At 35.0% G+C, this 17,816-nt stretch overlaps 1 protein-coding gene across 1 annotated transcript; it reads right to left on the bottom strand.

The window, feature by feature from the left end:
* Positions 1-3,109: 3,109 nt before the first annotated feature.
* Positions 3,110-17,601, bottom strand: LOC126822219 (anaphase-promoting complex subunit 2). The gene is made up of 12 exons (XM_050550978.2): positions 17,521-17,601; positions 16,148-16,589; positions 15,355-15,454; positions 13,193-13,325; positions 11,590-11,863; positions 11,026-11,143; positions 9,097-9,272; positions 8,424-8,710; positions 7,507-7,669; positions 6,797-6,892; positions 5,782-6,008; positions 3,110-3,339 (listed from the first exon to the last, which is right to left on the bottom strand). Exons 1-12 carry the CDS (start codon positions 17,596-17,598, stop codon positions 3,136-3,138), a joined length of 2,298 nt encoding a protein of 765 aa, XP_050406935.1. The 5' UTR covers positions 17,599-17,601; the 3' UTR covers positions 3,110-3,135.
* Between the last annotated feature and the right edge of the window lie 215 nt (positions 17,602-17,816).

Here is a 17,816-nt window from a genome sequence, read left to right as displayed (position 1 = left end):
ACAAATGACTAATGATAATTGATTGATTATGATAATTAGAAATAATACAACAATGATGATAAATGAAATGAAATGGGGTTTAACATCCTACTGCTCTGACTGGGCTAATGAAGGCATAAAGACAATAATTACAAATGAAAATACAGTAATGACTACAAATGATAATACAGTAATGATTACAAATGAAAATATGATAATGATTACAAAGTATAATACGGTAATGATTACAAATGAAAATATGATAATGATTATATTTTATAATATAGTAATGACTACATATGAAAATATGATAATGATTATAAATGATAATATGGTAATGAATATAAATGATAATATGGTGATGATTACAAATGATAATATGGTAATGAATACAAATGATAATATGGTAATGATTACAAATGGTAATGTGGTAATGATTAAAAATGATAATATGGTAATGAATACAAATGGTAACGATTACAAATGATATTACAGTAATGATTACAAATGATAATATGGTAATGAATACAAATGATATTATGGTTATGATTACAAATGGTAATGATTACAAATGATAATACAGTAATGCTTACAACTGATAATACGGTAATGCTTACAACTGATAATATGGTAATGATTAAAAATGATAATATGGTAATGATTACAAATGTTTTAATAACATCTGGTAATGTCAACAAATGATAAGCTTTAAAAAGATCAGATGATAAACCTTGAAAGGATCAGATGATAAATGTAATTTGCAGAGTGTTCACAAGGAATGTGAGCCTATAAAAACAAACCATGTCCTTTGAACTGAACAAAGCCTATTGTAGGACTGATATCTGACTGAAGTTTTTCGTTGATATGAGAATAGATTATTTAAAAAAACTTCCTGGTTTGGCCAAGTGCGATTATTATCTTTAAGATAAAGTAGATTAATATTTTGATAAATCATCCATTATCTACATAAGCATAGATAAATATGCAACAAAAAAAAAACTTCCTCAAACATCTGATAACCCCTCAGTTTGATTTGTCCAACAAACACTCTTAAACATACATTATTCAAGAGCTAAATCTGCTTATTGCAGGTCTTTATTTAGGCCTGAAATGTTATATAAACTATTAATTCAACATTTATTAACATGAAAATTCCATAATCAACTCTCGATGCCATCTTATGTGTCCGATTTTCATTGGATTTGAATCCGACCTGCTGTTAAATGTTGATAATCAAGACTTTGCTAATTATCATGACAACGGCAACAATGACAATCGAGGTTACATTGATTTTAAAATATGGTTTTCTCGGTATATTCTTTAAATGGCATTTAGTAATTGGAACATAATCAAATAACACACTATTTATGGATAACAATTACTGTGGTTTATTTCATTGCGACGTTTCAACAAGATTTCACAAGTCGTTATCAACTTTTTGTTTGTGTTATATGCTTGATAACGACTTGTGAAATCTTGTTGAAATGTCGCAGTGAAATAAACCACAGTAATTGTTATCCATAAATAGTGTGTTATTTGATGGTTTTCTCGGCTTGAGTGAGGCATTTTGACTGAAATTTTCAGAATATTCCTTTTACATCATCTAGTTTTTAACTATTATAGTGATAACTACCAGCTCTTTAATTATCTAATCTTCCATAATGTATCTTTAAACACTTACATTGACCTATCATCACTCCATGACATTCCTGTGGCATATATCTTTACTTTAATGTAAGGCTAAATCTATTTGTTAAGGCCAGCTCAATTTTTGTCAAGGTCGTTGAGATGTAAATAAGGTTAGGGCACATGATTGTTGGCGAAATTGTAGGTTAGTGTAAGCAGTGGGGCTAGGTCCAGGGTTAGGATTGGGATTAGCACTAGCCCTGTTTACATCTCGTGACCTATGACGAAAAATTGAGCTGGCCTTATCATTTAGCACTAACCAGGTACTAATGATGTTGTACCTGACATTTTTAACTTTGTTCCAGACATGTATTATCAACAAAATCATAGAAATAGACAAAAATCAGTGTCAATCAAAGTGACGGGCATCAGAGGGATGGTTTCTCACAAAGCCGGAATATCTATTTCCAGGCTTGATTATTTCAAAGCGCTTTCTGACGGAGATCAATGTTTTTGACTCGATTCATCAGGATTCACCCTGTCAAATTACACTTCATAGACTAGCTCTTTATTACTAATATTTTTTATACGCATATCTTTTGATTTCTAACTTTTTAATGTTTCCAAAATTTCATTCAATCTAAGTAGACAGACTAGCAATATCAAGGGGTTGGACTTGAAAAGGGGTGTGGGTCCTCAATGTAATGAAGACTTCAGGGATTGGATAACAATATGATGACAGGTGATCCCGGCCAACCTCAAATAGGATCTGAGCATGAGCAGTCACTAAATGAAAGAAATTAAATGGGATTTAACGTTCTACTGACTGTTCTGCATCAACTGGGCTAATGAAGATGGAGTCACTATAGCAACTAGCTTGCTAGTTTGCCTTTGGCCCATGCCTGGAAAAACACACTTGCTGCTTGCAATATGATCACTAAATCACCAGTTGTTAGAAATGGTGGTATCCCCAAGATAAGTTTGTTATCAATATTCATACAACAGGCAACTTGTGTATACATAGTAATTTCGGTACAGTGACACTCTCATGTCATTCCCTGTAAATGAATCTTTTCTTTATCTTTCATCCTGATAAATCTGTGACCTTAATATGAATGTCGCTTCAATTCTTATCGTAATATTTGTCATATCATGCTACTGCTAAAGACTCCTATGCACAAGCAAATTATTGGAATAAAATTGAAGCACATGCTACGTTATTCCCCAAAGTGACTCTGAGTTTGTGTGAAGTGGATGTTAAACCTCTTTTATATCTCCCCCTACCCCTGCTCCCAGCCCCATATGTCATCTCCTGCATTGTCTGAGAGAGAGAGAGAGAGTCCACTCGATGCAGACTAGGTCATTTTGGGATTAACATATGGTTTTAATTTTATTTCAATAATTCGCTTGCGCATAGGGGTCTTTAGTAGTGGGAGGAAACTAGAGGACCCGGTGAAAACCCACGAGGTTGGACAGGCTGGTAATTAACAATAAACACAATATATTAACAATATATCCATTTATTTTCCTTCACTTCGCAAGTCTGTAAACACCACTGTAATATACCAGTTTCTGTTCACGTATTTTACGATCTAAAAAACCCTTTAACTCTGGTAAACTCACTTCCCCTGTTGAAGGTCCTTGCATGGCAAACATTCGTAACATAGTATGTATTCTCTCTAATGGTAGAGATTCTAGGTTTGTAAGCATTCCAACTATATAGGTCCAGAAAACCTGAAAACAATCATATGTAATATTACAATGGATGATGGTATTTCTCATACATAATTTTTTAGCAGACGATTACGATTAACTCAACTAACATACTAAACATTCATTATACTCAGTTTTAAACACATAAATAATCCCACACTGATCAGCAGTGTATATTTGCTAGGTCGCTACACTGATCAGCAGTGAATATTCATGAGGCCGCTACAATCTCTGATAAGAATGACATTGATGCGACTTAACGAGTCCCAAATATTAACTTTTTTCCTCCGACAAATTAAATTCTAAAACATTTTTTTTTATGTATTAGAAAAATAAATAAAGACGTTTGAAGTATTTGTAGGTAAGAATTATTTCCTATTTAGTATAAATCAGTATTAAAGTGAGTAAAAGGCACCCTTCTGCCCGAACCAGTAACGTCCTATGTAAACAATGCACGCAACATTGAGCAGTCATCTTTTACAGAGATATCAGAAGACTTTCGTAATCCTCTGTGAAACAGATTGAAATAATCCTATTTGTCTCATCACCATTATACATCAACTTCTAAATGTCATTTAAAGATACTTTCTCATCATATATTTGGTTGGATTAAAAATATATTCAAACTAATTAATCTATCAGCAATGTGCGAGCCCGACTTAATTAAACTGATCACAGACCCATTCAATTTCATTACTAAAGAGTTTAAAATTTAAATAAATGCCCAGATTGAACACCAAATTTTATAGCATCAAAGAAGAATAGAGACAATAACAACTACATGTATATGGAAATGAAATAAATTTAAAAGGGGTTTAATATCCTACTGTTCTACATGCATACATGCCAACCTGAGGAGATTGAAAATCAGAATGCCTTGTATTGAGGGTAGAGCGAGGACCGCAGGCTTGAAGGGCGTGGGGTTTGGGGCCCGCCTAAGGGCTCCAAGAAAATTTTGAGAAATTAGCACCTATTTAAAGCAGTACCTTGTATTATTGGATAAAAACAGCTGGTGATTTAGGTCCATGCATCTGAGATTTTTTTACCTATTTATATACGAAAGTATGCATATATGCTTTTGGTCATTTACATGTAGGCATGACCTAAATTTGTTGTTAAGTGTTAAGTGTTGTTAAATCACTCCTACAGACTAAACAAAATGCGAATTCGTCGCCTCTACGCGAGGACGTAATGGCTCTTGGAAATTCTTTGCCGTAAGTTTCCCGGTATTTTTGTCTGACATTTGTTTTGAAAGCCAGTTTGTTTGTCTTGACGACCGACACGTAAGTAGAAGTCATAAATTATTTATACTGGGTTTTATTTATAATTGTAATTTGTTTTTTTCACACATGGAAAACAGCTTGAAAACATTTTTTATCAAGTCAGAAGGAAATATGGCTAAGGAAGAAGCAACAACGTTACTGGCAACTGAACTAACGGTAAACCTGCCGTGTACTGTACGAGTGTATGCGAGAATGGCTCCGCGTAGCAAATAATATCCGCGTAGCAAATAATATCCGCGAAGTATGCAAATTAGGCACGGCCTATGACGAAATAACCACATGACATTTTAATCTCGATTAGTCCAGACATATTAGCTTATTCCATTTTATATTAATAATAATCGAGAAAACTGGAGACATGTTTTCGGCTATTTCTGTCGTTTTACCGCGAATTATGCAAATTAGATACGGCAAATGACGGAAATAACCACATGACATTTTGATCTTGATTAGTCCAGACATAATAGCTTATTCCATTTTATATTAATAATAATAATAAGGAAAACATGACATATGTTCTCGACTATTTTCGTTGTTTTACCGACTCATACTACGATAAACAGTATTGCCATCAGATTCACAACAAACAGCGAGAATGCCGAGACAATCGTCAATGTTAAAATAAAACGAGAGGGATTTTATCAATCAAAAAGGTCAGGAATGAAATATAATAAATTTCTTCCAATAAATTTTAAAAAACAGAATTATAAAGAGTAAAATCGGAATTCAGAATTAGACTCCGAAAATCGGAATTCAGAATTAGACTCCGAAAATCGGAATGATTCCGACAAAATCGGAATAGTTGGCAATGTACATGGTGTGCTATGAGAGAAATTTGGCCCGGATAGCAGCACTACAGCCTACTCTATATCAAATTCCAACTGCCAAGGGATCATTTACGTGCACACCAATGTGTACACAGGACCTTGGTTTTTCATACCATTCAAACAACTAGATAGCTGTCCTTGTCAGGCCCTCCATCCTGCACCACTGACAAGGGGAAACCACGACGGAAAATCTTGACGAACTTTCTCAACCAACACCAGAGGCGAACCCTTAACCTCCAGGCTAGCAAGCCAGGGTCTTACCCGCTTAGCCACCAGGGCTCCCTGTATATGGAAAATAGTTCAATAATAATCAATGAGTGAATGGGAGAGGCTGACAATGATTTTAAACTAACCTGTAACTCTTCTTCTCTCTGTTGTTGAGCAGATGCCATAGCTGACTCAGATTCATCCTCCACCATTACGACCTCATGACCTTGACCTTTAACCTCATCAACTAGGACGAATGTATCAGGTACTTCTTCTTTCAATAAACCCTGTGTTTGCCAGTAGGTTATTTTACGTCGTAAAGCAGACACAGACATCTGTAGAACACCACTTAATTCTTCCACATCCCATCGAACTGTAAAAGACGGTATGCATATTATAATTGATACTAAAAGCGCTGAATATTAAAGATGCATTATGGGAGATTCGATAACGAGTTGGCAGTTCTCGCTATAATAATTAAAAACTAGATAACTTGAAGGCAATTTGCTGAAAATTTCATTCAAATTGATCCACTATGAACCGAGAACTAAGCGAATGAAATTTCTGCCTAGCCTCGGTCATCATTACAAAAATCAGTACAATAAACAGCATAGTCTCAATTATCCATTTAATCGTTTAATCAAGAAGGAAAGTTATGCAGTAAATCGGCTCACAATCCACTTAAGATCGCAGGCTAGCGATGCCATCTAGAGTTGATTATGGTCTGGATAGGTTAATTAATGTCTAATTAATAATTTAGATAACATTTCAGGCCTAAAGAAAGACCTGCAATAAGCAGATTTAGCTCTTGCATAATGTATGTTTAATATTCAATTGATACTGAAATGATATCTTCAAGTGATACTGAAAGATCTGGCATATCTTCGATTGGTACAGAAAGACACAAACTAGGTCATTTTGGGACTAACATATGGTTCATATTTAATTTCAATAATTCAATTGCGCGTAGGGGTCTTTGGAAGTTGGAGGAAACTGCAGGACCCGGAGAAAACACACAAGATTGGACAGGCGACCCTACGTCTTGTCACGTACAACCGGGGAATCGAAACCACACCAGTTGACTCAATGACAGACCTTATGATATAGCGCACACACGCTAACTATTTGACCATCTGACCCCCCTAAATGCATGGAACTTACCTTTATTTTGAAACTGCATAATGATAGCTGCATGAACTGGTGACACAGAAAAACTCAGATTTGTTCCATTATGTTCTATTTCTATCTTCATCATACCTGAAGTTCAAAATATCAATGTGGTATACATATTTTGGTGAGTATTTCCAATATTCCTCAAGTGGTATGCCACCTGATTAGTGAGTCACAATTGGAACACTATATTTACAAACATATACTGGGGTTGGTCAGGCCAACTTACCCTGAGCAGAAAATGCTCATTATCGAACTTAGTCAAGGTATTGATGTAATGAAACTATACACTCTTGACTATGCTCATCTTGAACATTCTAGCTCAATTAGAAAGAGAGTTATTGTGTCCCAAAAAGACAGACAGACAGACGGACAGACAGACGGACGAACCCATTTTAATAGTCCCCTGCTTTCTTCGAAAGGCGGGGGACAAAAATGTATTATTCATTATTGATGGGATTACAGTTTTACCATCACCAGAAGTGTTTACTTGAACAAATTCGGCAATAAATAAGAGGTCATAGACAATAATTAAGAGGCTACAGACAATAATTAAGAGGCTACAGACAATGACTAAGATGCTACAAAACAATAGTTAAGAGGCTACAGAAAATATAATTAGGAGGCTACAAACAATGACTAAGATCCTGGAAGATAATAATTAAGATGTTACAGGCTGGGCTATCTTACATGCAGCTTACCTAAATGAGGTTTCCAGTTTAATGTTCTGTTTCCCTTTAAAGCTTCAAACTTCTTGGTATATTCTTCCAGGGATTTCTGCATCTCCTTGGGCAGAGTTATCTTTTCTTCCCGTAATGGAGGCCAGAAATGTGCTGACAAAATCAGTGCATTAATATCAATATCCTTCAAATAACAAAAACAAAACTTGATTTTAACTTGATTTTTAGTAATACTGATTTATTTTATTTGAAAGCTGACCAGTCAAACAATCAACAGATCGGCATATCAGAGGTAAGATGGCAAATAATTTGGAACAAGAAAGAAACCTAAATGGGGATGAAATGGAATGGGGTATTATGTCTTGTCAACAGAATACATGAGTCATTTTGAGAAAAACATATTTTAATTGTTATTTCTATGGTAACGGACAGCAGCTTTTGAGGGTGTAATGAGGGCAAATCTTGCATCGAGAATACTGTTTCAGTCTATTCTTCATCAAATTCCAAATGACGCAGGTTCTTTTATATGCACCCTTGACAAGAGGAAACCGGGAACTTTCTTGACCAACATCAAGATCGAACTCAAGACCTCCTGGTTAGTGAGTCAACTCCATACTCACTGAGCCACTGTGGCTCCAAATCTTCACTGAAGTTTTGTTTTGGCTCCAAATCTCTACTGAAGTTTTGTTTTGGCTCCAAATCTTCACTGAAGTTTTGTTTTGGCTTCAAATCTTCACTGAAGTTTTGTTTTGGCTTCAAATCTTCACTGAAGTTTTGTTTTGGCTTCAAATCTTCACTGAAGTTTTGTTTTGGCTTCAAATCTTCACTGAAGTTTTGTTTTGCTCCAAATCTCTACTAAAGTTTTGTTTTGGCTCCAAATCTTCACTGAAGTTTTGTATTGGAATATTTCAAAAGAGAAAAATTTATCCTTTATTTACCATTTTTTGCTCGACTAGAGCCATCTCTTGTACAATTCTACTATTAATTCTTTTCGAATCTGCCACATCTTTAAGCATCACTTCACAATAGTGTAGTTGAGATTCACCAAATCTTAATTTTAACATCTCGAGATATCGTAACTCTCGGTCCATATCACAGTTAAATTGATTAAGAATACGATCAGTTAATAATGTACGATATTCATTCACAAACAGTTCTTTACTACCATAGATATTCACAAGCATACTAATAATGTCTGATGCTCTACGACTTTTTGATGTTGTCGCTGAAAATAAATTAATGAAAAATACATGTAATGAAGCAAGTCAACACTGAGATGATGTTACCTGTTCCAATCTCAAAATAAATTTCAAACGGATTTTCTCTGCTTAGCCTAAGCGAAATGAAATTTGGTTTAATGTCCTACTGTTCTGTTCAGACTGGGCTAATGAGGACGGATTTAGCCTAAGCAGAAAATGTTCATCATCGAAGCAGAGTTTGATGTTTAACCTTTCCGCACCAACCGGGCTTATGTCGTTTTTGTGTCCCATCCAAATGACTAGATGCTGTTCCTGGCAAATGTCCTTAAAACTATGATCAAAGGAAAATATACTCTATTTCTTATTCTCTGTCAGTATAATCAATAATTAAGTCAAAATAAATTTTTCTTACATGGATCAGCATCAACAGGATCTGGCATCCATGTTTCCCAATCTCCTTCATCCTCATCGCTACATGTATCATCTTCTAGAACTAATGGTTGACCTTTCCATAATTCATCTAATAATTCGTTACTACCTTCTTCTGTTAAACATAGTACTATACACCGAACTGTATCTTCACGTGATCTACAACAGAAATTGGACCTTCTGTCACCAGCATCATACTGAACATATTCCTGAAGCAATGGCCCGAGAAATTCCTCTCTGGCTATTAAGATACATTGTGGGAGATTCGATAACGAGTTGGCAGTTCTCACTATAATAGCTAAAAACTAGATAATGTAAAGGTAATTTGCTGAAAATTTCATTCAAATTGATCCACTATGAACCGAGAACTAAGCGATTGAAATTTCCGCCTAGCCTCGATCATCATTACTAAAGTCAGTAAGATAAACAACATAGTCTTGATTACCCATTTAATCGTTAAATCGTGAAGGAAAGTTATGCAGTAAATCAGCTCATAATCCACTAAATATCGCAGGCTAGCGATGATATCGAGAGTTGATTATGGTCTGGATAGGTTAATTAATGTCTAATTAATAATTTAGAAAACATTTCAGGCCTAAAGAAAGACCTGCAATAAACAGATTTAGCTCTTGCATAATGTATGTTTACTGGATTGATACTTGAGCTTTTGGGGGAGTGTGTCTATTCTTCCCGTTCATCATGACAGCCCTTTGTTTAATCTGGGGTCTTCCCTAAAACTTTGGAGATGATTTTAAGAAATAACAACGGCAAAAGTATTATTAGTCTCCAAGCAGTATTGTTTACATTGTAGCCATTTTGATAGCCTTGCTGTTTGTCACGCAATTAGTTTTTCTGCAATGCACTGGTTAATTGGGCATAATAAATTTTGTGAGTCATGGCATAACGTTATGTAAATATATCTGGAGCTCTGTTTAAACCCGAATGATGTTGCTACACAGTTAGGTATTGGTTGTTAATCGGACTATTGACCAGTCATAATTTGGAACAGAAACTTGCTTTCATGACAGCAGGTTTTGAGTGGGATTAGGAATAATCAAACGAAACACTGTAAGGAGTATGCATAATGATTCTGCTTTACATATTCAAGAAAAATGATAATTCTTTTAAATTTTGAATCGCTTGTGCGGGACTCAAATCATACATGTACCATTGCATAAATAAATATGCTTTCTCCATCAGAGCAGTTAAAATGTGGAATGATCTTCCAAAAACTCTTAGAGAGTCCTCTTCCATCCAGAGCTTTAGGACTAACTTAAAAACATTTATTTCAAAAATGTTTTTGTACTTTTTTGTTGTGAATGCGCTTAGAAACACTCATGTGTAATGAATAAATTGAAAAATAATAATAATTTTAAAATTTATTACCATTTATTTTGTTACATTTTCCCTCTATATCAATGGAAAACTTATCTTGTTGTATATCCATTTCAATTGCATACCTTATTTGTTATGTATATTCAATTGTACTGTATACTGTTCATTTGTTTTATGTTTCTTAACAGTTAATAAATGTTCTTATTACTATATTGGAGCCACGGTGGCTAAGTGGGTAAGACGCTGCCTCACTAGTCTGGAGGTCGTGTGTTCGATCCCTGCATTGGCTGAAAAAGTTCATCTGGATTTTCCGGCGTGGGTCCCCATGTCAGTGGTGCAAGAAGGAGGACCTGACAAGGACAGCTGTCTATGCATTCGGATGGGACGAAAAAATTACGTCCTGTGTATACATTGGCGTACACTTAAAAGATCCTCTGGCAGTTGGAATTCAATATAAGAGTAGGCCATAGTGCCGCTGCCCAGGCAAAATTTCCCTCATAGCAAACTACATGGCGATGTAAGCCCCGAACATTATGACGTTAAACCCCATTACATTTCATTTAATACCATATCTTACCTCAAATATTTTCTAACTGGTTCACTAACAAATTCAAGTATAACACCTGCTGGATCTAACACACGTAATGATCTAATAGCTGATATATATGCTGATAGAATAACAGTTGTATTTACACCTGCAAGTAATCACAAGTAATATTAATATTTAACAGTAGAATGAGACATATACATGTACACTACACTTTCTACCTTCAAGTTGCAGAGGGGTTGAATGGCCAAATGGTTAGCACGTGCGCACTGTATCATAAGGTCTGTCATTGAGTCAACTGATGTGGTTTTGATTTCCTGATTTCCTGATTGTACGTGACAAGGAATAGGGTCACCTGTCCAACCTCATGGGTTTTCTCTGTTTTCCTCCCTCTGCTAAAGACCCCTACGCGCAAGCAAATTATTAAACAAAATTGAACCATATGTTAGTCCCGAAATGACCTAGTTTGTGTCTAGTGGATATTAAACCCCATTTCTTTCTCCCTCTATTTGATTTCTTTGACTGTTGGTATAATTATTTCAGAAATTGAAATTAACAAAGACATCAACACTATTATTGAGTCTTTAAACTAACCTGGATGTAAAAGTCTATCTTCTAAAGCTTTACGTAATGAAGACATCAGTTGTGATCGTAGATTTGTTTTCTCCAGACAGGTTTTCAGATCCAAAATGGCTGGTTCCGATTCTGGATAGTCAATGACGATCATAAATAACTGTTCAATTCTAGCATTAGCATAAGTTTCAAATAAAAAATGGAGTAATCTGCCCCTAAATGCAGATATACTGTTGTGGCTTTTTTCTCCTGCATAGATTGAATTTAACCATCCTAATACCTTGGTATCTAGCCACTGAAATATATTTTGTTTAAAATAATATTCATGAACAGAATGGTCATTAATATGGATGGGATTTAACACTGTAACCCAGTTATCATTTAATCTTGTGTATCTAGCACTCATTTCTTTCACATTTGTTTAATATCCAATCTTTGTTTAAAAATTTGAAAAAACTGTTCAAAATCACCATAAATTGTTTAATTTGTACTTCTGTTTAGTTTAAATCTGACCATTCAATTTTGATAATGAGTGTCCAATTTACAAGTGTTTAATTTCTCAATCACTGCCCAATTGATTATGATGTATAATGATTAATTTTTGAACAGTGGTCAGGAAATTAAATACTTGTAAATTGGACACTCATTATCAAAATTAATCAGTCAGCTTTAAACTGGACACAAGTACAAATTAGATGATTTTTGGTGATTTTAAACGATTTTTATGAATTTTTAAACAAAGATTTTGATATTAAACGAATATGAAAGAAATTAGTGCTAGATACACAAGATTAAATGATACCTGGGTTACAGTGTAATGTCTCATCAACAGAGAACTTTAGTCAGTCTGAGATAAACATTATGTCCTAGTTTGTGTCAAGTGGGTGTTAAATGATTAGTTCGAAATGATAAGGCCAGCTTAATGTTTCATCATAGGTCACGAGATGTAAACAGGGCTAGCGCTACTCCCAACCCTAACCCTAACCCTGGACCTAGCCCCAATGCTTCCCCTAACCTACAATCTTGCCAAAAATCATGCGCCCTAACCTTATTTACATCTCAGTGACATTTACAAAAAGATTGAGCTGGCCTTGACAAATAGATATAGCCATGTTAAACCCCATTTCTCTCTCCTAGGATCATTGGGATCATATCTAAGGCACTAAGGTCAATATCGACATAATGACACAATTACCTGAATGGTTTAATATGTGTGCGTTAGATCACATTAAGTCAAGTTGTTTAGTTTCAACAGGGAAAGGGATAGAGTCACCTGTCCAATCAGGTTTTCTCTGGACCTGTTGATTTCCACCCACTGCTAAAGACCCCTACGCTCAAGCGAATTATTGAAATAAAATTCAACCATATGTTAGTCCCAAAATGACATAGTTTGTGTCAGTGGTTATTTAACTCTCTCTTTCTCTCTGTCAATGCAGGAGATGACATATAGGTATAGACAAAACAAATGATGGCAGAGACAAAGCTCTCTCTCTCTCTCTCTCTCTCTCTCTCTCTCTCTGTCTCTCTGTCTCTCTGACAATGCAGGAGATGACATAGGTATAGACAAAACAAATGATGGCAGAGAAAAAGATATTTACATCTCTCTCTTTCTCTCTCTCCTTACCTTTTCTAAATGTTCAAAATAAGATGTTTCAAAATTTCCTTTACAGTTGGTGTTTATATAACTCTCTATCTGACTATGTACAATAGATGTCACGGCAGCACCTGATACTTTCTCTAATACACCTATATCATCTCTGAAAGGCAACCAAACAATCATTCAAAATGATGCTTTATTTAAAGATACCACATGAACATTGGTGAGATGATTCATAAATATTTCTATTTCATTTTTAAATTCTATACAGTATGAATTTGCAAATCAAGCATGCTTATGCTAAAAAATGAAAATTTTGTACATATCAATAGTGTATTTGCAGGAAATGAAATGAAATGAAATGGGGTTTAACGTCCTACTGTTCTGCTCCGACTGGGCGAATGAAGACGGGTATTTTCAGGAACAAATTCCGACTTGAAGAGCAAGAAAATTTATTCTGTTCAGACAAGTTATATAGTGGGTACCATGCAATTTTCTGGTACATATAGACAATGTTTCCAAGAACGGGTCATACTAGTACTTCTCATTAGAAATTAATGAGGTTAGTCAGCTGATCTTAAAGAACAGTATTGGTGTTCACCAATATTTACGTAAGTGGAAGGTCATGGTAAAAAATATTCTGATTGATATCCTTTATTTGTGTCCCTTCCAATCTGATTAAAACAAAGATCCTATTTCGTTACATTTTTCAAAATTTCGTTTTACGTGTCTTTACTACACAAAGATCTGGAAGAGTTGTTATATTACTGGCGTTCTGGTTGAAGTGAGGGAGTAGCCAATGAAACAGTCTGTTACGGAGAGTTCTTGGCGTTTGATGCACCACTAGAAACGTCAACGCCGATTGATTAATCAATGTTCGACATCATACGAAACAAAAAACGAAACGAAATATAGATCTGTATTTTAATCAGATTGCGTCCCTTCCTGAATCTGCAAATCGTTATGGATGTTCGATGACAAAGTATTCTATGTTAAAATTATGTCTGGAATCTATTTGACCATTTCTGTTAAATATCTAAAATTGGTAGAGACCAACATTGTTTTTTAAGCAGTTTGATTAACAACAAGCCAACAGTGAGGCTGATGTCCCCCGCCGAAATAGGAAAATAATTAGAGGACACATATAAATTTATCACAAATTATCTTTTACAAAGTATTGAACAATCAAACAGTATATCTTTACTTATAGTCTAACAATCAAAGTAGGAGAGTTATTGTTTTCCAAAGTCTCGACCAATCAAATTGCGTATCGCTCTGCTTACCCTGAGCAGAAAATGCTCATTATCAAACTTAGTCAAGGTATTACTGTAATGAAACTATACACCAAGTTTCATCAATCTCACTTAATTAGAACTAAAGTTATCGTGTCCCAAAGCATCAACCAATCAAATTGCTTATCTCTGCTTACCCTAAGCGGAAAATGCTCATCTTCGAACTCCATCAAGGCATTGACCTAATCAACACATACACCAAGTTTGAACATTCTAGCTCAATTAGGAAGAGAGTTATCGTGCCCCAAAGTATCAACCAATCAAATTGCTTATCTCTGCTTACCCTAAGCGGAAAATGCTCATCTTCGAACTTCATCAAGGCATTGACCTAATAAACACATACACCAAGTTTGAACATTCTAGCTCAATTAAAAGTTATCGTGTCCCAAAGCATCAACCAATCAAATTGCTTATCTCTGCTTACCCTAAGCGGAAAATGCTCATCTTCGAACTCCATCAAGGCATTGACCTAATCAACACATACACCAAGTTTGAACATTCTAGCCCAATTAGGAAGAGAGTTATCGTGTCCCAAAGCATCAACCAATCAAATTGCTTATCTCTGCTTACCCTAAGCGGAAAATGCTCATCTTCGAACTCCATCAAGGCATTGACCTAATAAACACATACACTAAGTTTGAACATTCTAGCTCAATTAGGAAGAGAGTTATTGTGTCCCAAAAAGTGTGACGGACAGACAGACGGACAGACAGACGGACGGACAGACGGACGGACAGACGGACAGACAGACGGACAGACGGACGAACCCATTTTAATAGTCCCCTGCTTTCTTCGAAAGGCGGGGGACAATAAATTAATTATGTATTAAATGATGTTACCTACAGGGTGTGTACAGGGTATGTAGATAGAGTTATAAATAATATTAAAAGAACTTACAGTTTTTTATTGACAGAATGGAATGTCTCCATGATTTCCTGACATGTACATGTGCTAACATCAATTTGACATCCATCACATAATGGTGACTTCTCTTCTCCTGAAATAAAAAATGTTTTAAATTGATTCTGATTTAAACTTTCACTCTATAATCAAAATTTTACTATATCCATTTCCCATTATCCCTGTCATTAGGGGAGAGAGAACTGAACAATGGACCCTGAGCCCGTTTTTAAGACAACTGATATTGACAAAAATATATAACTGAAGCAAGATCGAAAGGACAAATTTAAAGGATCGAAGAAGCAAGAACATTCAATATCCTTCTAATCTACAAGCTGATTCAAGAAAGCAATTTAAAAAAAAAACAATAGTTGACATTATTAATAATTACTTCAAAAGTTTTCTTTTATTTGAACAAAATATTACATGCTATCCGAAAATTTTACAAATTGAACTCCTAATATATCAATCAGCAAATACAGCCACAGCTAAAAAGATAACACATGACACAATCATATGGAATAAAGCTACCTTAAGGATTTATTTCAGCAGCGTTTCGACAAGGGTTCTCCTGTCTTTATCAAGCAAACAATGACAACCACAGTACAATGATACAAAAGACAAACATCTATATACAATCAGAAATGAAATGAAATGGGGTTTAATGTCCTATTGTTTTGCTCCGAACTGGGCTAATGAAGACAGGATATACAATCAGAGATAATCATTTAGAAACCATCAAAGGGGTGGGAAGCCATAAAAAGATCTACTAAGAATGAACAGATCTTACCTGCATCGTGGCTTTCTGTGTTTATATGATGAAAAACACGAAAAGCTTCCGAATAATACTTTTCAACCGAAGTCAGAAATGTTTCTGGGTAGGTGTAAAAAATAATAGCTTTATAAAATGTTATTATTAATGAAGAAATATTTTTGGAAGTAGCAGTTTGACCTACTGGCGACACAGACTCTAAAAGGTTTATGCAAGACCTATATTCTCTTGTAATTTCATATAAATAATTCACAGATTCAACAAATTTCTGTATGTAAGCACTGTTCTCTGTTTCATCTTCTAACTCTTTGAAAAAGTTCCAAAAAATTGGACCAATTCTATGTCTTAAATCTTGTTGTAGTGTTTCTATAAACCACTCCTCGATGATATAGTCTAAATTATTTGCTTCTAGTGTTTGCCAAGCTTCACAAAATTCTTTACGATTATGTTGATCTTCATTCTGAAAAATAATAGTAGTACATAGTATTTTGATATAATCATCTAGTTAAACGTACATGTATTTGGTATGCCCAAGGTACTTAAACTGCAGATTTTGTAAATACCGAAGAATCCGAAAAACTAGGGAGTAGGACAAGTCACAGGGAACTCCAATTTCAAAATGTTAAAACATCTTTGATTTGTGTTGATGCAACCAAAAATTCACTCTGGATCATTTTTCATTTGTGTTGCAATACAAAACCATACTGGCTAGTATTGGCTATGTCAGGAATGATGGCAAGTAGAAAAGAGAGAGGGAGAGAAATGGGGTTTAAAGTCCACTTGACAAAAAATAGGTCATTTCGGGACTAACATATGGTTCAATTTTATTTCCATAATTTGCTTGCGTATAGGGGTCTTTAGCAGTGGGAGGAAACCGGAGGAACCGGAGAAAACCCACGAGGTTGGACAGGCGAACCCTACTCCTTGTCACTTACAACAGGGGAATCGAAACCCTTCCAGTTGACTCAATGACAGACTTTATGATACAGCACACGCGTGCTAACCATTCAGCCATCCAACCCCCCGGTAAGTAGAAAAGGACAGGACAAATTCATGCTAATGTTAAACCATCGTGACCAAAAGACTGTGTTTTATTGAATTTTTCATACCTTGATGTCACTTAAAGAATATGCTATGGTTTGGGAAGAATTTTCGACTGTAACGTTTGTTTGGTAAAATTAATAACGTTATATTATAATTCTTAATTACTTGGTTAATTAAAGTGATCAATCTCCTTAATTAATGGGAGTTATTTCCCTTTAAATCCCAAACCCACAAGCGGGAACACTTCTAAATAAACTATTATTGCTTTAAGGAGTGCCCCCTGTTACTCTAGCCTTAAAATTGTATCACATATAAAGAATTCTCAAGTATAATCATATTTAACAAACTTGAGATGCTGATGGCTTGAGCTGTTCACTAATAACTGTCCAAGCCTTCGATAACAATTCATCACTTGACTCCATCATAGATGGTAGCTAAAATTTAATACCGGAAAACAAATACATTCTCATGTCTTCAAAAAAGAAACATTTAAATAATTCCATCAAATTTTTCGTCTTCTTTACATATAAAATACTTACTTATTTAATGCGTTACCTCTATATAGTCTTCAAATTAGGTTATGGTTTAACTTTTCGTTTTTAATTCTAATTCGTCTCAGTAAGCAAACAGGGTGCGGGATCAA

This window comes from Patella vulgata, chromosome 1, assembly GCF_932274485.2.
Source record: "Patella vulgata chromosome 1, xgPatVulg1.2, whole genome shotgun sequence".
NCBI lineage: Eukaryota > Metazoa > Mollusca > Gastropoda > Patellidae > Patella > Patella vulgata.
This window is presented reverse-complemented; position numbering and strand designations above follow the sequence as displayed.

Coding starts and splice junctions, on each gene's coding strand:
- LOC126822219 (XM_050550978.2), bottom strand. CDS start 17,598: ATGATGGAGTCAAGTGATGAATTGTTATCGAAGGCTTGGACAGTTATT. Junction 15,455..16,147: donor CACAGAAAGCCACGATGCAG/GTAAGATCTGTT, acceptor TTTTTATTTCAG/GAGAAGAGAAGTCACCATTA. Junction 7,670..8,423: donor CTCTAGTCGAGCAAAAAATG/GTAAATAAAGGA, acceptor TGTTATTTGAAG/GATATTGATATTAATGCACT.